The sequence below is a fragment of the Strix aluco genome, chromosome 1 (assembly GCF_031877795.1).
Source record: "Strix aluco isolate bStrAlu1 chromosome 1, bStrAlu1.hap1, whole genome shotgun sequence".
NCBI lineage: Eukaryota > Metazoa > Chordata > Aves > Strigiformes > Strigidae > Strix > Strix aluco.
This window is the reverse complement of record NC_133931.1, coordinates 2,930,192-2,952,069: the sequence shown is the minus strand read 5'-3', so window position 1 is coordinate 2,952,069 and position 21,878 is coordinate 2,930,192. Positions and strand designations below refer to the sequence as shown.

The window sequence follows — 21,878 nt, the reverse complement described above, 5'->3', positions numbered from 1 at the left end:
CCTTGAGGGCTGCGGGACTAGGACCCTTCTTGTCATATTACGGAGACAATTTCCTAAAGGATGTAAGACGAGCAGATATCATGTCAGAGGAGGAGTCCTACGCCATTTGACAAACCCCAGAGAGCAGGCCAGCAATCAAAGTCACAAAACCTTCACCTCATTTTCTGTCCGTGTCTCAGGGAGCCTCATGAAAGAGGTGACAGAGAGCAAGCTGGGGGTGCACACATTTGTCTGGTCATCCTCATCCAGTAGTGTACAGGATAGCTAGCTGTCCTCTACAGGAGATCTGGATTGCACATTTTCTTTGGCAGCAGAATTTTTCTAAGTGATATCAGTCTATGCAGGCTTGTTTCAAGGGCAAGGGAGACTCTCAGGTGTTTTCCCATAAATACCAGTCAGTACACATTTATGCCTTATGACTTGATAAAACTGGCTATACCTTCATCTTGATCAACATATCCAAAGCATAAAAGCCCTCCTAACTGGGCAGGTTATTTCAGCAGCTCCAGCTGGCTCAAGGAAGCAGATCCTTTACACTGTGCTGCGTTCATTTTCTGCCTGACTACTCTTTGACTTTCTTAGCCAAAATTGTCATTAACTTATTTGCAGCTTTGCGACGGGCCTTACTGTCAAGTAATAAATTTATTCTAGTCTCATTTTAGACTTCATGCAGTAGAAAAGCAACAGGCTATTTTCAAAGTAAATCCAGGATTACGTGCAGGGTGACACACATTATCTTGAATATATATGTCTTTAAAACTAAAATGTAGCTGAAGACCACACTTATTTTCTACAATATCAAAGTTTTACAAGAGTTGTTCTTATAACTCACAATTTCCAAAGTACATTTCACCAGAAAATGAGCTGTGGATAATTTTTGAATCACATTACCCCTTTTCAGTGGAGTAAAATACCTATGGCTCTTACTCCTTTGGTCTAGAGGTTTGCCCCAGACATTCAGAATTCATTGTGTCCAAGGACCAACAAGGAGGCACTATGTACTCGCATGGACCTCAGCTATATTTTGTCGTAACAAGATTTCAGGTACACGAAACTCACTTTGGACTTCAACAAACTGATTTACGATTGAGGAAAGAAGTAAACTAACAGCTTTTGTTCTGTCAATCCAATGAGAGCAATAACATTTTTTTTTCTTTGTTCACTTCCCCCCCCTCATCTCTAGAAAGTACTAACTATAACCATTGAAGAGTTCTTTCTGATCAAGCTATTTTCAAAAAGATTAATGTTTTTGTGTGTGTTATTCTTGCTCCAATGAAGAAAAAGACCACAAAACCCACCCTCTAATTGCCTTTAAAAAGTGCTGAACACCATTCCCATAGCCATTATTCACCAACCACATCATGTCTTTTGACAACTCAGTTGTTTTTGAAAAGCACTGTTTCCTGATTATAGGAAAACACTCCAATAAGAAGCACATATACACTTAAATGATGCACTTTTTCTGACGTCTTTCCAAGAAAAACAGTAGCTAATTGTTGAGTTTCCTACTGGGAAATGTCACTTTAATATGCAGATCTCTTAATGACTACCCTAATGCAAATTGTCAATGCTACAGTAATTTAATGATATATATAAGAAAAAAGTTTACCTCTTACTTAGAATATGCTTTATCATCTTTCCAGGTAGCACAAATGCAATGCAGCCCATGTGCTATGTGGTTCACAGCTGCCAAGTGTTCTCTTTATTTTAACTATTATTATTGAATGTACCCGTAGGGTTTTTAAGACCCACTTACTTGGTGCTGACTGGCTTTCGCCAACTGCTCATTGGCTGATTCTACATTAGAAGATGCAGTCTCAATGTTGGCTTCAATACTATCTGCAAATTAAGATAATAGAAGATAATTACAGGGTACAAACCTAAAACAAAGACTTTATACCAACAGCAATTCAGCAATTTACTCATGGACATAGAGAGATGAGCAGCTTCTTGTTTGCAAGCTCTATTACTACAGGGAAACAGGAACGTCACCCATTTTGATGAATACCTAACCCATCAATCAGAAGCAGTATGACTGACAGCTCTCCATGTGTCCCCAGACAGGACGGAGGTTAGCAGCTCATCCCACTCCCACTGAAACCAATGAGAAGAGTGATAGGGAATTCAAAGGAAAGCTGGTAAATTTAATAGAGTTAAATTTACTAGAGTTAAATTACAGAAAGGACATGACAATGTATCTGAAATTATATCATTATTAGAGCTCAGGGATAAGATTCATCTGAGTACATGTGGGTTATTGACCATCCCCAGGTGTCTGAATTTGAGCAAGTCACGTCGGACACTGTCATGGTCAACAGAGGGCCAGTCCACAGTGTGCAATTCATCTCCCTCTGCAATAGCTGCCTGCTGCTGAACAGATTAGACGAATCACAACCTAAACTCCTGGATCACATTTCCAAGCTGCAATGGAGGTTTGTACAGAAGGCTGAGATTGAGACATATTGCCAGTACCTAAAATTAAGGGAGAAGTATCTCAACTTAGATTGCTAGGTCTGACATTGGGGGAAGCTGGAGGAACCATGAAGAATCAAAATGAGACTAGAAAAGAAAGATTACCAGCTACACATTACAGCTGGCAGCTCTCTACTTTCATCAAAGACAAGTATTAACTTTTACTCCAGAGCTGTGCTTAGAAAGCACGACACCTATGGTATAAAATCTGCAAATAAGGGTTTGTGTTTCCAGCAGAAATCTTAGAAATCTTGACCAGCTTGTCCCCTAAGAGATATACAGCCAATAATTGCTGGTCACAATGGAAAATTATGTGCACTTGGTCTGCATCTGTCTGTTTTTGAGCCAATATTACACCATGGAGTATATGAAAATAGTCAGGAGGAATTCAGCCACAGGTAGAAATTTGAGAATAAGGTTCCAGGGATTTCTCTAATCCTTAATAAAATGAATAGAAATTCTTCAACTGATGGTATTAGGAGTTGGATTAAGACATGCCACAGAAGATTTAAGTAATTTATTCTTTTGTTTTTGAATGAAAGAACATTAATTAGTCTGGCCACTCTTGTGACGGGTACAGAAATTAGGGTTTTCAGATAAACTGTGGAAAGTGATTTTGTTCACGTTTTTTCCATTTTTAAGTGAAACAGTGTTTCAAGTCTGTTAATGTAATTATGAATTTCTGATAACTCAAAACAAAAGAGCAAAGAAATTGCAAACCAACAGAACCATGGAATAAACAAACTTCAGCTTAAAACTTGGAAACCTGTTAGAAGTCTTGTATTAAATCTGGGAGAGATGGTTTTCCATTTCTTTTATTTTAGATTATGCATGCTGCAGTACACAAGAAGAAAACTACATGGCCAGCACCTTTATAGAATGATATAGCATAATTTTATTGGCTATATCCAATGCTTCTAAAACCATTTTTATTAAGAGTTTTACACCACAGGCCTTGGTTGATATCACTGACATCTGCCCAAATGCTTTCCTTGCATTCAAGACTCATCAGGAAGAGATCAAAGGGCTTCCAAGAACAAAACCTTTATGTAAGAAGAAATATCAAATTTTCTTTCACAGAGCCTTAGAAGAGCTGCATCCACACACACGCACACATCAGTGTGACAGCCTTGAAGAGTTTATGCCCAGTATTGCATTGAGCTGAAGGCATTTCTGGGAAAGTATCAGGTTTTTCTTTTCAATACCAGTAGAAAAAAATGGTGCTGAATTACCAAAAATGATGAACAGAAACATGAATGACACAACAGCACACTGCAGTGAACAACATTTTAGTCATGTGAGTGGATCTACCCAGGGTGTACCTCAAATAGGTGTGCCTGAGAAACAAGGTGTTTCTTGTGAGTGAAACATGGTAGACAGATTTCAAACTGTCACTTGATAATAATGAGGACCTAGGTGAGTTTACAAGGAAAATCCTACTACCACATCTCCACAAGTGCTATTGGACAATTGGTATCACACTTCTGGTTAAAAAGAATAAATATCCCAACTCCAGGGCTGGCTCTGATGTATTTCCAGCCAAACGTTGAGGCTGACCCACAAGTCAGTAATTGGTCATTCTATATATTTCATAGGAGTAGCAGTAGAGGGACATTTGATGTTTTCTGGTTAGAACTGAGATATAGCTGAGAAGTGGTAGGTCTATGGGCTAGATTGGCTTTGTAGGACAAGCAAGTGCTTTCTTTCCATGTTTGCATGTTAAGACAGTGCTGTGTAATTGGCAACTACAAGTTCCAGTCCAATTTCCAGCACTGTTTGTATGAGGCATATGGAAACAACAGGGCACGAGGCAGAGAAAACAAAAGAGTTAGCAGGTCATTAACACAGAGGGGATGCATCAGCTAGAATAACCTGTCACTCACCCAAGGTGACAAATTCTTAGTTGCCTAGTTGTTGACAAGTATTTACTTCTATGGTTAAGCATGACTATATGATGCATAGTTAACCAGACTGGTTTTGCCTAAAAATATTTTTATACATTCTGTGGTAATCCATAAGAACTAGCCACTGGGACAACACCAGTTTGCATCAGTTCAGATCCTGACCACTCAAAGCTCCAACATGCCATAGCTTTCCTACAGCCAAGCTGTGACACATGTTAGGATGGGGAAAAAAAGAAGAAAAAAATCAGGTAAAAAATTGAACCAAAACTAAGAATGTATCCTGCTGGGACACCTGTTAATTTTAGAAACACAAAGTTTGGGTTAAAAAATACAACATTATGTAGGAAAGTACCTCCATGTTTTAAGCTACTTTGTGATGGGATTTGGAAAGGATGGGGGCATTGGGGCAATTTGGAAGGGGTAGGGGGAGTGTGCTGAACACCTTGACAACTGACTAATCACAGTAACAGAACTTGCTCATGTATCTGATGTTTCCTAGGACCTTAGTGCAGACACCCTTCACTACTCAATGCCTCTTAAAGTTTGATTGTCGTCAGAAAATTAATAATTTAGGCATAGAAGAGCTATAGAGGAGAAATTTATGAAAGGTATCCACCCTACTAAAACAAGAGTAATCTGTGCTCTTTTTTGGGCAGGGGGAAGTCACAGAAGGAGCTTAATTTATCTTCCTAAAATGGTCCTCTAGAGGTATCTAGTGTTTTCCGCTGCCTGCTGGGAGGCCTAAGGAGATTTGCCTTCGTTACACAAAATTAAACACTGTAAACACCCCCTTAGCACTACATGGAATGGGCTAATCATATGTTATGCACTGTGTTTTGTAAACATCATCTACATTTTTCCCAGCACAGGCTTTCACAAGGAGGACGGACGTGTGCTATATGTCCTATATGAGTTGATGTGATGTTACAGGAAGATGCTGGACCCTGGTGGCAGTGTTTCTGCTCAGTTGTTCTCCTAATGGAGCAATACCATCCTTAGAATAAGCAAACCTCCCATTTAAAAATTGTTTTGAATAAACTTGTTATCCTGAGACACAGGGGGAAAACTAAAACATACAAAAAACCACAAAACCAGCACTAAAACTCTATAAAAATGAGACATAAATATGTAACACAATTTAACTAGATATTTCTGCTGATTAACACAGGAAAGCAAAGGAAGGAAGAGAATTTGGGTAAGTAAGTAATAAGTCAGTGATGTTGGTAAGTCAATGATGTTAATAAGTCAATGATGAATGTGTCACAGCTATTTCAGTGCATCTTTGCTGAATGCTAGTGATGGTTCACAGCTTCACCCTGCTCACTTCCAGTCTCCTTGCAAGGTGCTTTGTTTGCGGATGGAGAGACAAGTATTTCCAGAAGGGCGGTAGGATCCTAAGTAGACTGAAAAAAACTTCTGGAGGGGTTGGTCTTTTCATTTCTCTTTGGCTTTGGTATGAAGAAATGGTGCCTGTTCCCAAATAGGTGAGATAACCCAGCCCTGGGTCTCGGATTTTCCAAAAAGCCTGAATCCCACAACAATTTTCTGTCCTCAGTCTGTGATGACAAATATATGGCACAGTTTGTAAACAAACAAAAACCTTAAGGAGATGTGCTTGTCATTTTATTAAATTGAGGGACAGGGCTGCGCCAAGGCAGATGGAGGTTCAAACAAATGCACCCAGGAATTAGGAAAATATTTCCATTTTCCAGCTAAAACACATCCTTTTCAATAGGAGTAGTGAAAGCGACTGATCTAACCAGCTCTTTGATGTAATTTGTTATGATTTTATGATACACTTGTCACACAGAGACAGAAACCATGGATGGCCCTAACAGATGTCTTTCAACTCTATCTATTTACCTGTCTTCTGAGATCAAGCCATGCTAATGACCAACAGGAGTTTTATATGTGAAATTACTGGAGTGATGGTGGCTGGAGTAGGATCTTTTTCCTAATGTATCAAGGAATCAACCTGTATGACCTGAGTATAGTAGCAACAGTGGACTGGTTTCACAAGGCAGCATTTTCAGTAAAACCGCTTGAAAGACAGGAAAGTGAACTTGTGAATGAGAATTTTAAAACACTCCCACTTGGCAGTAACCAAAATGGGCCCCTTCAGGTTTCATAGTACGCTTTTATTTTTAGCACTTTAATAAGCTTAACCCTCTTTTATCACTACAACTTCTGGCTAAAAATAATAAATTTAACATACTGAGAAGCACAATAAAAAAAAAAAAAAAAGCAAGCACGTATTTTGGTAATATATAAAGGTTTCTTTCCTAATTAAAAAACAAGTTTGGAGTGAAATTGCTTTCAGCGTGAAAATGTATTTTGCCCATTCTAATTGCTATGTACTTGGGGAGTTTTAAGTGAGTGTCATTCCACGAACAAAGGACCCTCAGGCTCTCTACAGGCACAACTGTGGATGTTAAGGAGGAGGAAAACTATGGCAGCTCTTCTGCAGTGAAGTTTAAAATGTCTTAGGGTTAGTAATTTCCAAACTTCAATGTAAACGTCAAGCTATAAATTCTGCACACAAGAGGATTTACAAAATAATCTTGCCTGTATGCTAAACTAAAGCTAAATGGGTCACACTGGCTTAGACTGGTGCAATGAAATACAATTTGCAGCTCCACGAGTCATCAGGATCTGTGGTTATTACTTCTAACAAAAGGCAGATAGAACCTGGCTTTATTTGATTTTAGCAGAGCTCTCATTCTTCCACACAGTAACACACCATGACCCTCAGAGGTACGGACTGAGGCACGGAACCATCACTCACCCTGATTTTCCAGGCAGGTCTGGGAAGACTATTTAAACTAGCCTAAAATGTCATAACCAGCTCTTCTTGCTGGTTTTCTTCAGCCAACAGCCCAAAGCCCTAGTCTATGAATAACAGCTATAAGCCAATGTCCAAACACGAGCATAAATTACAACACTTCAGCTCCTGAGTGATTTATACTGTCCTTGAAATGCATCTTGGAAATGTCAAGTATCTGCTACATATGTATGTGCTGAAAAATGGTATTGCCCTGCCAGAGGTTTGCCATGCCTGCCAGGATACATCTTCCAGGGATTTAAAATTCAAACATTGTCCTGAGTATATCTATTGGAAAATAGCACATCCTACCAGAGAATAAGGTATCTCATATCATTTGCTCTGTGCTAAATGGTAGGGTGCAGAAACATTGCCACTTTAGCAGATGCAAAGCAATTCACTGTTCTTTCTTGCAGAGACAAGTGGTCTCAAATTACTGATATTTACCACAGGAGAAGAGTCAGCATATGAAGAGTTTCCTGAGGGTGCATGGTATGGCCTCTACCCTCATTGCCTGGTGTACATTTTCAGATACCTAACTGAGGTGTCCACAGGCCCCATATGATGCTCTCAGATGGCTTTGGGTAATCCAAGGCTCCGGTTTTAATCCCACAAAATTTGCAAATAGGAGGGTATCGTAGCATGGCAATAGACCTGATTCACTTTTATTTTTTCCATTTCCTTCTTTCTGTGATGAAAAAAGATATTTCAACAAGACATTTTTTGTGCAGAAATTTACAGGCATGTCAGATTTTCTTTTTTTTTCCTAAAATAATCTCTGAAAGTAAATTAAAGAGCAAAACAGCACTCAATCTAGTTTTGATTGGGAAATTCCAGCTATTTCTCTGTAGCACACTCTTTCTTTTTCCTTGTGATGTAAACTCCACACTTTTTTTTTTTAATTCTATAAGACATCCAATTTAAAGAAATACTATTTCAAACTGCAAGTAAATATCTTTAAAATTACAAAAAAGAAAGAAAAGATCAAAATAATCATATTTGTTTTTTAAAATCCAGGTCATGAATTGACAATGTTTGGATAAATGCCTTAATTTCAGTTGCATGCCACATTTTTCAGAAGTCCACTTTCATCTACAATTAACAACTCACCTTCCATCACACAGCTGACTGCATATGCTATTGAGCCCTACAGCTCAGTCAACTGATGAAAGAATTGTCAATCTGAGTTTGTCACAGGAATAAATGAGGATCATAGGGGTAATGATTCATAGAAATAAATATACTTTATTTCTGTTTGCTGTCTTGGAAAGATCATATATTTTACCTACAAAGTAAAGTCACTGATATTTACAACTTGCTTGACCCCTTTTGCTTTACATGTCTTGTTTGATCTACTTAAACCGCTCAAGCCATGGCCTCCCAAACACAGTCCGTCTATGGCAGAATATAACACCTCCCAGCAGAAATAAAGCAACCACCTGGGCATCTTCTGCCTTTATGACATTTATTGCTCAATTGCAGCATTACCAGAAAAAGAGAACATGGAAGTTCCAACTTCCCAAAAATTACTTCGGATAAATTGGTGTGAGAAGAATCTTACTGGTGGCAATAAACCTCATAAAAGGAAGAGCCTTTTTTCTTGTACAAAATTAGCTGGCTCATTAACTGCAAGTATACCAGCCCAGTCACATTCTGACGGTCAAACACAGAACAGCAGTCAAATCTTTAGGCATTAGTAAATTTGCAAGTGTAGAGTCATCCATTATTCTTTTCCTTATAAACCGGCATGTGCTGTGTTGTCAGCACTGTCAGCACTAGAGTTAAATGTAAAAGTCCACACACAAGGGAAGACACAAAAACTCACGCTCACAGAGAGCAGAAACAGGAACGAAGCACAAAAGCTGATTCATTATTTGTGCTGCCTGTTATCTTGAGTTAGATGAGTTGGTCAGAGATCATGGTACCCCACACCTGACTCCAGCAATTCACTTGTAGTCATGGTCATCAACCTGTGCCCAACATGAAACCGAGAACCTTACGGAATCTTCAGCACTGTCCAAAGTCATGATCATGTAAAAAGTAATAGGGGAGGCCACTGCTGCTGCAGCCCAGATAACCAGGGAGAGCAAGGTCAGTGGTATACACAATGTTGTAACCTTTAAATTGTTGTCTACAAGGCAATTAAGGGCAGTAAGACTAAGCAATTTCAGCAGCTGGGGTGGTTTACAATAAAGCTTTGTTAGACTTTGATAACAGAACAACAAGTTGATGACAGGACATGTACCCAGGGTGCACAAAGAAACTGGAGGTTTCTTGGGAGGTGAGTGTGAAGTGGAATAAATTATCACTGATTCAGAAATACTCCAGTGTACCCTTCCTGCATGGTCTATGCTCTGTACTGACGTGTAACTCCATGTCTCAACAAGTGGCTGAAAGCAAGAGAGACAAGAGAAGATTTCCCAATTCATCAGGAACCAATAAGAACGTAAATGTACCCATTCACATAATAGCCTCCTCTGAGATCACTTAGGAAACTTAACCAAATGAGAGACTTTGCAGACCACATTCAACTGAACGTAGATATTAAGGCTGTTACATTCAGGTATTCAGGGACCATTCTCAAGACGTGTTCATTTTCTGCAGATGTCCCAACTGAGACACATAACTCAGGAGCATTTAGTTAAGGATCCAGTTGAATGATTTCCGAGCTCTGTTTGCATTAGCGTATCTGACAACAGAGTCTTGGTTGTGCCATTCAGGCAGTCAGACTGGGGGAGGACATGTGTGGAAGAGTGCTAATGGACCCTCTTGACTCTTGACAGTGTCTACTTGTTAAACCAGACTTCAGGTCAGAAAGGCAACAGTATTTAAAACAAGCAACAAAACTGAGCTGATTTCACAGGTAAAAAAAAAAAAAAACAAAAAAAACAACCCAACAAAAAACCCCCAAACCTAAAAAAACCCCTCCCTACCTTCAAAAGCTTCTAAAATAAGCAATATGTTTGCATTCATGAAAATATATTTTACTTTGAAGGAGGTTTATTATTATTATCATTAGGCAATAAGTGACAATGTGGTATATCAGTGAGCACCAGCAGTACTTGAGGACTGAATATATTGACACCACCGGGAAGTTCTTCTGAGACTGAAGAAAAGCACCAGCTGCCATGTTTATATTTATCTTGGCAGGTCTGTGGGCTCTAGTCTGACAGATACCATGTAGTGATGTTTGTAAAGTGAGGGAGCATCCACTTTATATCATGTTATGCAGTTTCTTCACCCTATTATTTTCAAATATAAAGTGTCCAGACTTCAAGAGTGAAGTGAAACATTAGTAGCACCAAGATCTAAGCCTGGAAAAGTAATAGAAGAAAAAGAAAGTCAGAGAAATTCTTTTGCTTGATGCAGTGGGGTCTTCTTCCAGAAAGGGGAATATGCTGTGCATAGATTTGTATACATTTTGGTCTGCACAAAGAGGTAGAGGACTGGTAGAGGTTGCTGTGTCTCTGCTGCTGTAATCTTAAAATAGGTGGCCAGTATGTGATCTTGGGATCTCTTCCCATTTTAGGGAGTTGGGGATGTCACAGATACACTGGCAGAAAGTTGGTTCAAAAACCGTCCAAGGGGAAGAAACGTGACTCTTTTAAAAGTGTAAATGTTTGCAGAACAATGTGGGTCTTTCTTTGTGGCTTTGAGAAATGTGATGGAGCTGCAGTGGTATAAGTGGTGAAAGTTGAATGACAGTAGTTTAGATAAGGGATGTAGATCTTGCATGTTATTTTGGCATAACTAGTAAGGTTACATACGCAGGTAGGATGGAAAAACAGCTCCTCTAAAACAAAAAGAGAACAGCATTTTCTTTTGCCTTAGGCAAAAAGAATGCAATAACTGTATTATTCAGGTCATCTTTATTCTCTGTTACAACACAGGCAGAAGCCTACAGAGGTAGACAAATATGCACTCGCCTTCATGAGGTACTAATACAAATAGTGGCAGCTGCATTGCTGACACTTTCTTCAGAGGAACTGGGGATTCTCTTCTCCCAAACAGCAGTTATAAAATTTGTTTAATGGAACTGTCTCTATTTATCCCAGCACGGCAAATAGAAGAACAAGCTTGTACATGTAAAATAATGATGTTCAGTATGAAACACTGGGAATGTTTCAAACTGTTGAGGCACTTGTAGTTCAGTTGAGTGGCCATTTACGAGCATAGAAATAAGTGACTGTTGCTCCAGCAATCAACCCCAACATAATTTACCTCTCACAGTACCAAGTCCCTAATCCTTTCTTTGGGTGCTTTTGGCTGAAGAACCCTTCTGTTACCATGTAAATAAAGTTTAGCATTGGAGATGGCCCTCTTCTAGACACCCGGAGATATTGTCATTTGTGCATCAGATCCACAAAGTTATTATCAACGGACTCCAGAACCTCTTGGATTGTTTGCTGTGTTATCCCTGTAACAGATATTGGGGTGGTTGAAGGTCCCCTTGAAGACCAGGGCCTGTGAACGTGAAGCTGCTCCTAGCTGTCTGCAGAGGGCCTCATCCACTTGTTTTTCCTGATCAGATGGCCTATAGCAGACAACCAGTACAATGCCCTCTTTGCCAGTCCTCTTTTTAATCCTAACACATAAACTCTTCATCAGTTCCTCATCCATCCCCAGGCATAGCTCCAAGCACTCCAACTGCTCTCTTACATAAAGGGTGACTCCTCCTCCTCATCTTCCTATCCTGTCCTTCCTAAGGAGCCTGGATCCTTCTAATGCAACACCCCTGACATGGGAGCCATACCATGGCTCCACGACCCCATGGCTCTGCAACTGCACACAGCTCTCTAACTCTTCATGTTTATTCCCCATACTGTGTGTATTAGTGTATGGCACTTCAGAGATGCATCCCAGTATGCTGAGCTCCTGGAGATGGTTTGGGGTATTTATCTGCAATGGTGCCTTGTAGGCAGCTTGCTGCCTACATGCAAGTACTAGAGGTGGCCCAGCCCAGGCCCCATCTTGATGACTTTGTGAACCCTTCCTGCCATACCGCCCCATGACCTTTATTCAGCAGTCCTGTTCAGTGCTCCCTCACATGACTGCTGGTCACCCCATCCCTCTACCATCATTCCTAGTTTAAAGACCTCTTTATGAAGTCAGCCATCCTACTGGTGAAAATAGTTTTGCCCTGCCTGGTTAGGTGGATCCCACCTCTCCCAAGAAGATGCTGAATCTGCAAACAGGGTCGCATGGATTTAGAACCCAAAACCATGTTGCCGACACTAATTCCACAGCCAATTACTGATTTCTCCTATGAGTGCTCTACTCCTCACACTCTTTCCCCTTACCAGCACCCCATGTGATGAAGCTGCATAGGGATGCTTTTGTCAAGATCTTCTGTAAGACTGTGCTGAAAAGACTCTTTCTGTTGATTCAAAGGTAAGCTAGGCCACCAGCTTGTTTTGGCTTTGACAGCTTGGACTTACTGATACGGTAATGCTTAGCAAAATGTTCATATCAAGGAGATGCCATGACTAGGAACACAGGCATGGAGTTTATTTGCAGAAGATAAAAAATAACAGAGACATGCTGCCCTGAGTCTGCGTTTCCCCTCATCTATTTCCCCTTTGCATGGCAGAAATTGCCCTCTGCCCTGGGGAGGGTTATGGATGTATTCATTAAGAAACTGGCCCACACACTAGCAAAACTAATTTTAGGTTTTTGTAAGAAGTATGCATTACTCTGCCTGTGCCATGCATAGGCCAGACAATTTCTTTCCATTAATTCTTTCCAGCTCAGGTGAACCAGAGAGTGCTTTTCTCTACAGCCCTGGGAGCGTTTTGCTGAGTGGCGCTCCTCACATTCCCTGGATATGTATTTTCCCTGGGTTTTCTAAATAAGCACGCACAGAGCTTTCATTTCATGCATGTAGGTGAAATGTATAAAAAAAGAAATAAAACAAGTGCCAAGAGAATTGTCTTTTATCATTGTGTCTGAATTTTCACTGTGGGGGTCTCAACTCCCTTTACCTCGTGATTCTTAATCTCACTTACTTCTGGGTAATATGAATGTCAAAAGATAAACAGTAGGATCTTTCAGTGATTGGTTGGGAAGATACCTTGACCAGCTGCCAGGCTGAAAAGATACTCTTAAAGATACTATTAAAAATCTGCTGCAGTGAAACAGGAAGAAGAAAGAAAGTGTCAGATATAAAAGCAACAAAAACCTTATGCTGGCTCAAAGACAAAATGTCCTACTTAGTCTAAGTGTTTCTCACAGGCAAGTTAATACTGGAGTTGCTTCTATGCATGGGCAACATCTTAAAATAATAAATAATGCCTTAAGAAAAGGAGTTACAAGTATCTTGGAGATAGCTGATGTATGTTGTCATGTCCCTCAAGGCATTAGCATCTGATGTGGTTTTAGGAGATGAATCAGGCTCCAAAGTTATCCATGTACAAAAATGAGCTTCCAAACATGCATTTAAAAAAAAAAAAAAAACCTAAAAAGTTGGGTTTAGATATCATCTTGATTTTTTTCTGCACCTGTGAACCTCAGTGGTGTTTCTCAGTGGGATGCAGCTAGCTCATTTCAGTGTGAAATGAGATATCTTATGCTAAGGGAAACTTTCAAAGGTATGAGCTTGGCAAAGAAATCCAGAGTGATTAATAAACAGCAGAGAAGAGTTTCTTCTTTTATGATCTACATATGGCTGTCTTAGGACTTGATCCAGCTCCCAGGAGCTCCAGTGAGAACTCCAGCTGAGCGCTGCAGAGTAGAAATATCTCCACAAATCTTGCTTCTCTGGAGTTTAGGTCCCTCAACATGGCTTTAGGACTGTTAGATCTCAAATTTGGAAGTACACAGTTGCTTCTGAAGCACAGCACAGTATTATGATACATACTCAAAATGAGAGATACAGAAAAAAAGTCTGATTGTTGTTAGCGGCATCTGAAGACAGCAGTGACAAAGACAAGGGTCAGAGGAAATTTAAAAGAAGCAGACCTACTGTATCTTATCCCTCTATTCACAAAAAGTGGTGGCTGACAGTAATGGGATTCTCTGAAAGATAATACTAGGGGTTACTCTTTTTTCCCAAGTTTTCTCCACCACACTCCTAGCCACTGGTAGTTAGAGAGCAAGAGGAGGTCAACTAATAGGCAGAAGTTTCAGACTATGCATGTGAGCACATCATGATGTTAGGCTACTGTAAATTTAATCAGACACACCCTGTAATATGAAAAGAAAATTCCATTTAGGAGAAGCAAGCAGCTTAATTTTCTCCACCACCATCAATAATCGTAACAATAATTGCTACTACTATTGTTTTTTAATTAAACTTCCAGGTAGAAAGGAAGAATTGGATCCCTTTCCAGTTAAAGTTATATATTCTCCAGTTTCCTTTTTATGGTCAAAAGGGAATGGATTAATCTCCCTGTGAATTCTATTTTAAGCTAAATATACCAGCTAACTATCCTTAATATGAGAATCCTATTGCACAGGGCAGTTTGTCAGATCAAAACATCACTGGATGTATAAAATGCCCAAAACACAGGAAAAATAATCACAGCATCAACAAACAGCTGTTCATGAGGGACCACACAACATCACATTGGAATGGTGCAGGAGGGTTATAAAGACCATACTTCAATGTGATACCTACCTATTGTGTCTCCTTGCTCATGCACCATGGAGGCCAGGTCTTTAATGATCTGGTTCACATCCAACATGTCACTCTGAAAAGACAGAAAGTCTAACATTAATGATGAATGGGGAATAACCAAGCATAAAAGACATGTTCCACAGTCAAGCTTTGCAAAGAAAAAAAAAAAAAAAAAAAAAAAAACAAACACAGAAAACTTTGTCTGTGTAGAATTAAAATAAAAATTTATAAAGCTCCCATAGTAAATCAAAAATCCCCTTAAAGCCATTGTTTGCTGGATCTAAGTCAGCCAGTCGACTCAAGTTTTCTATAAGAAACAAGTAGAATGATCAGATTATACGGTTGCTTTTCAGAATTGTGGAGGACTAAGAGAGAAAAAATGACAATAAAAACAACAGCAGCAAACCCTTGTCTTACCAAAAAAAAAAATAAATTGTTGATGCAAGCCATTCATCCCAGAATGTTGATTGTTACGTAGAAAAAGGCCATCTTTCAACATAGCATCTATCTGATAAAATACTATTCGTAAACTGATGGAAGATATGATCAAGAACTCACTGAATTTGAAATCTCCTTATTGGTAAGATAATAAGGAGAGACCTGTTTGATGAATGGATTCATTTATATGTTTCAAGTGTAAGAAGAACCCACAAATATTTTCTCAGTTATAATGCAGCAAATTGCCAGTGAATTTGTTTCCCTCTTTTGTGAGGACTTACTCTACACAAGAGCAAATGTGAGCATATGTTGACTTCATATGACACTGGCTCTTATAAAAACTATTAATCTAGCAATAATAGACATAATAATAGAGATACTGCTAAATGCACTACCAGTAAGGCAACATTAGCAGAGTAGAAAACAAGACACTCAAACAGGATGCGTTTTGTTAAGCTGTACATATCACAGAATCACATAAACATTGAGGTTGGCAGGAACCTCTGGAAATCATTTAGTCCAACACCTCTTCTCAGAGCAGTCAATTAAAACAGGTTGCTCAGGGCCACGTCCACTTGGTTTTGTATATATACAAGGATGGAGACCCCACAGACTGACTGGCCAATAGTATGCTCATGTTTTCTTGTACTGGGGAACCCAGAACTGGATGATTTCTAAAGCATTGAAAACATTTTCTAAGAATCTGCTTCTCCCAAGGCTAATTGCACAGTAATTCATTTATCTGCTTGGGTCCTCTTGCAACTCTAGTCCATCATGCCAAAAGGTCCAATGGCTTCCATCCCAATTCTAAAGAACTCAGCTTCCCTACTGGCAAATTTAGAAAATGGTGCAAAATGAATCCACGTCCTCCTACTGAAGTTTGTTAAGTGACATAACATTTAATCATATAATGCACATAATACAGTAGAATCACATTCATTTGCAATGAAGCCTGGGAGTCCCATTGTGAATTCTAGAATATACCGAATTGTTGAATAACTGAAGAAGTAGGAGAAACGAAAGGTTTAAAAAGCTGTGAGAAATCATAATAAAACAAAAAACAAAACCCCCAACCAAAGACTGGGTAATATATCACAAAATGCACTTCATTCATTCACTTGTCAAGCATAATGAAGCTTTAATTATGTATGGTATTATTCATAACTTGCAAATACTGCAGAATATTTTGTAAAAGCAATGAAGTTTAAGTAACTTGAGATTGCACTTGAGCACTGTGGTAGTAAATCTTTGCCAGGAAATGAAAGAAATTAGTTGTGAGTTTTTTGGGTGGGGGAGGTTTTTTGGTTTTTTTTGTAAAAATCTTTGAAAGGAGAAAGTTTAACAAAATGTAAAGAATTCAGAATTAACTTTAATGTGTTGTTCTGCTCTCATTTAACTGCTTAGTAAAAGATGATTAAGGAAAAATTAAACAAACAAATAATAATACTAAAAAAGCCCAGAATGCTCATTTGTCTCTCTTGGCTAAATTGCCACTGACATTAGTCTTTGGTTTCTGTTACTTGCAACATGAACAAAATTCTTTCTACCCTTCACTCTTTTTTTATTTTGTTCTGCTTCTTTTACAGTGAAGACAACTTAAAACTCATGAACATGTTTTTGCATGTACATTTGGTTAGATAGAAGTTATTGCAATATATTGAATTATACATGACCCCCTAAGTATTTCCATTGGAATAAAACAAGAGGGCAATTCGGTCTAAGAAAGATCAGATGATATGTTGACTCCTCATAGGGTCCTCCTCAGCGAATTCAACCACAAGTACTTGGGCTGTCTGCCTCCCAATCCCCAGATATTATGACAAGAAGAATGAGAAAGGAAATTCAATGCTGTATATGAACAGTGCTGTTTCAGATTTGCCATTTATATTCAGGTACTTGGGATGAAACAGCCATCTGCTGCTGCAGAGTATAGATCCTTTTCATAACATTGTAACAACACTTAAAATGACTGTTTAGCAAATATGCATTAGTTAAAGCCAGCCACTGAGTTGTTAGGAAGGAAAAAATGCGACTGCTGTATTTAAGGAAAAGCAAACAGGGGTGAGTTGTAAAGCACAAAGCACAAAGCAATTTGACCTGAAGCAAGGAATCTGTTGAATAATTTAACCTGGCAATGTGAAATTTCAAAGTTCCTGATATATGTAAGCAAAACAAAAGAAAAAAACAGAAGAAAGAAAAATAGACAGAAATAAAGACCTTCTATAATGGAATATACCTAGGAGCTATGTTCCTGTTCCTTCTTGGCGGGTTAGCTCTATCATGAAGTACCTCTGAACTTGCCAGGCATCAGAGTTTGTTAGCAAAATCAGATTGCCTTTGGTTTCCCACATTTGCACACACTATGCGAATTCACGGTGAAATACAGCTCCTCATAAATCCCTTTGACTCCACAGAAACTGGGAGTACAACAGCGGGCTATCATTCCAAAAATGCTGTTTCCCTGCCAGCTAACTAGGCTGGGGTTTCTTGGGTTTTAATCAACACCAGCCTTTCCTGTCTGGCAACAATTCATTCACTACATTCTGCAGCAAGAGGGAGACAGATTTAAATTGTTTCAGCTAAATCCTCTGTGTTTGGGGGTTTTTTTAACAATGGAGAAATCCACTGTTCAGATTAGTAGACGGGATTTAATGTCATCCATGCTGGAGCAAAAAGAATTAAACTAGTCAACAGTAAAACCAGAGATGGCAAAAAGAAATGGCAGGAGCTAAAGGTGACCAAAAAAGCAGAAAAGTGCCAATAGACAAGTCATGCAGATGAGAAATCCAGAGAAATGAAAGAGTTTGGGACCCTAAAGATCTGAAGGATTAACTCTCACTAGGGAAAGTTAGTTTGGAAACTTTTTAGCAGAAAGTACTAGGTTAAAATGACAGGACTATTTGAATCATTTAACCTGACTCGGTAAGTGAATAATGTCACTGCAGAGTACTGGGATTTTGGAAGAAAATCTGAAATTCCAACGCTGGCACAGAAACAGCTGGAAATATGGTTTTGCAGATATACCAGAAATTTCCATTTCCCATTTTTTACTTTAACAAGATCACAATTTCAACATTTTTAAAATTAATCTGGGAGCAAGTCTGGTTGTAAAACCCAGACATTGTTACCAAGATGGGAACAACCTAATCATCAATCCCAGCAGCCCATTTCCCTACGGAATGAACATTATTGAGATATTTGCCAAGACAGCAAATAAGCAAACATTCTCTCGTTTCCACTCTCATGCTTAGTGGGGTGAAGATTTATCCACACTGAAAACTTCTAATATAGCCCTGACCTTAATGATATCCTAAGGACACTTCTGTATTCCAGCCACAAGAACAGTGTTAAATAAACCAGAGAGGGGAAACATGCTCTCCTCAAAAGAACACAGAACAAGTGTGTGCTGTCAATAATTTCTCTCTCACATTTAGCCAGATCCCAGCATCCTTTATCAATGTCAGCTCAGGTTCTCGAGGGAAGAGTCACACTTATTTCTAAGAATGTTTGCTTTAGGTTTATATAAAAAATGGCATTAGAAGTATTAGCATGTGTGCTTTTATGTGTACTCACAAACCATCCATCCAATTTTTTAAAGGACTACAAATTAACATCTAAATTAATTGCTGACTCAATGTTCAGGAGCTGCTGAATTCTACAAGTGAGGTCTCATTCTGCTCCATCATCCACCCTGCAACAAGCAGCCAGGAGAGCTATAAAATAAATCTGAAAGAGATTCTGAAAAATGTAATATAACATCCATGTGTGTATTTCTGTATATGGAAGCATTCCAAACTAAAACAAAGCAAAACAAAACCCTAGCGCTTGTTATCTTTGGGGAAAAAAACAAAAACCCAAAAGGAAAAAGAAAAAAAAAAAAAAAAACAAAACAAACAACAAACCTTTGTAGTGTCTGGCATGTTTTACCAAAGAGATGCTGACATGCTCCTTGTGTGTTGTCCCATCTACAACACCCTCGGGGCATCTCCTATTCTGTGGTCCACCATGTGTGAACCAGAGATCCAGAGCACACAGAATAATCAATGTATGGTGTTTGTCTATACCCATTCTCTTCTGCGAGATAGAGGAAGGAAGGGAAAGGGAAAAAATAATATAAAAAGTGAGCAAGCTTCTCTGATGCTAGATGGACAAAAACTAAATCTCTCTGCAACAGCCTTTCACAAATATTTTTCTCTTGTCTATGGCTGGGGAGAAAAAAATGACATTCTATAAATCAAACTGATTCAGCCTAAGCAACAACAGACCAGCAGAAAATTGTTTTGAGGGCAGAAGCTATCCAGAACAGCAATTACGACTGAGTTAGATCTCCTCTGGGACCGAACAACAGCCAGTGTGGGGAGTTTCTCTCTCCCTCTCTATTCTGCTGTCTTAGCGGTTGGTGTCATCTCAGGAAGTGTAGTACTGCACTGCATAATTAAAATAGTTGTGCCAAGCTTCAGCATGCTAATCCAGCATCTACCTGGAGACAGAAGGCTCAATAAACACAAGAAGAGCGTTCCTGTCCACCAAAAGCCAAAGGGAGAGGGTGTGGAAGGTGAGATGCCTCAAGCTCATCAGGTAGAGCTGAGACCATTAGAGAGGACACCTCAACAGGGGTGAATAAAGAGAGATCTGGGAACCAGCCAGCTACTAATATTATTCATTGTCCTTATGGTGGGTTGACCCTGGCTGGATGCCAGGTGCCCACCAAAGCTGAACTGGACAGGGGAGAGAAAATATAACAAAAGGCTTGTGGGTCATAAGGACAGGGAGAGATCACTCACCATTTACTGTCACAAGCAAAACAGGCTTGACTTGGGGAAATTAGTTTAATTTATTACCAACCAAATCAGAGTAGGATAATGAGAAATAAAACCAAATCTTAAAAGACTTTCCCCCCACCCCTCCTTTCTTCCCCAGCTCAACATCACTCCCAATTTTCTCTACATCCTCCCCACCAGCAGTTTAGGGAAATGGGGAATAGGGGTTGTGGTCAGTTCATCACATTGTCTCTGCCACTCCTTCCTCCTCACACTCTTCCCCTGCTACAGCGTGGGATCCCTCCCACGGGAGACAGTCCTTCATGAACTTCTCCAACGTGAGTCCTTCCCACTGGCTGTAGCTCTTCATGAACTGCTCCAGCGTGGGTCCTTTCTATGGGCTACACTTCTCCCAACAACAGACTGCTCCAGTGTGCGTCCCCCATGGGGTCACAAGTCCTGCCAGCAAACCTGCACCAGCGTGGGCTCCTCTCTCCATGGGGCTACAGGTCCTGACAGGACCCTGCTCCAATGTTGGCTTCCCACAGGGTCACAGCCTCCTTTGGGCATCCCCCTGCTCCGGCGTGGGGTCTTCCATGGCTGCAGGTGGAGATCTGCTCCACCATGGACCTCCATGGGTGCAGGGCACAGCTGCCTCACCATGGGCTGCACCACGGGCTGCAGGGGAATCTCTGCTCCGGTGCCTGAAGCACCTCCTCCCCCTCCTTCCTCACTGACCTTGGTGTCTGCAGAGTTGTTTCTCTCACATATTATCACTCCTGTCTCTGACTTCCCTTGCACAGCAGGTTTTTGCCCTTCTTAAATATGTTATCACAGAGGCACTACCACCAACATTGACTGGCTCAGCTTTGGCCAGCGGTGGGTCCATCTTGGAGCCAGCTGGCCTTGACTCTATCAGACATAGGGGAGGCTTCTGGCATCTTCTCACAGAAGCCACCCCTGTACTCCACCCTCACAAAACCTTGCCATGCAAACCCAATACAAGTGAGAAGAAATGACCCAATGACATGTTCAACCTACCATGCGATCTTCAGTGCAGATTTCTGTGTAGTGAAAGAGGCGAGGTTGGTGGGTGGAAGGATCAAATTGCTCTGCATATTTGAAGAAGAGGCACAAACAACTTTTACTGCAGGACTGACAAGAGTGGAAAAGGTGGTAATGTATTTACTGCAGTTCACTTGCCCTTGTCGAGTCTAATGGACATCTCACAGATCAGATACAGATGTGGTTATTATTTATTTTTATGATCTACTTGAATGAATTGGATATAAGGTCTCCAACTCGTCTCCTCTGCCACCTCCAGTGTGTGTCTTCCCACTAGCAGCAATCTGACCATGAGTGGGTATGACAGACCGTTCCCTTGGAAAACTCCTCTCTTAGCCATCAAACTGCATTTGAAGACATGTCTTGACAGCCTATGTTAATGATAGGTGTCATTATCTCTGATGCTATCTCAAATGAGTGAGAGGTGTGCGGGGGCAACAGCACGTTTCTGTAACCTGTGTTAATATCTTTTAGCCTCCTTTGGCACTACACTCTTTCCCTGAAGATTCACAACCGTACATCTGGATCAGACTGCCTGCAAACATGCATGGCTATCACTATCTCCCGTGTGCTCTGTATGCCTCAGTGTTTGACTTTATAGAGATTGAAGACCGTTTAAGGCAGATATTTTCTTTCATGGGAACTTTATCAGATCCAAGTCTGTGCTGAAGGTCAGAACTGGACTGTAGTCTAAGTGAAATATAATAATACAAATGATAGGAATAGATACTTTGCCCTTTTAAAACCCTTTAGATCTAGAAATAGGAGGAGGTCATCAATAATTCTGGTTTTGATTAGGTATC

At 40.0% G+C, this 21,878-nt stretch overlaps 1 protein-coding gene across 9 annotated transcripts in view; it reads right to left on the bottom strand.

Moving 5' to 3' along the window:
• Positions 1-21,878, bottom strand: part of TSNARE1 (t-SNARE domain containing 1) — a 508,113-nt gene that overhangs the window by 180,826 nt on the left and 305,409 nt on the right. For all 9 annotated transcript variants that reach the window (XM_074846421.1, XM_074846412.1, XM_074846395.1 and 6 more), the window contains 2 exons: positions 14,813-14,885; positions 1,757-1,839 (listed from right to left, as the gene is read on the bottom strand). In XM_074846421.1, coding sequence (XP_074702522.1) covers positions 1,757-1,839; positions 14,813-14,885 — 156 coding nt within the window. The remainder of the gene's footprint in view (positions 1-1,756; positions 1,840-14,812; positions 14,886-21,878) is intronic.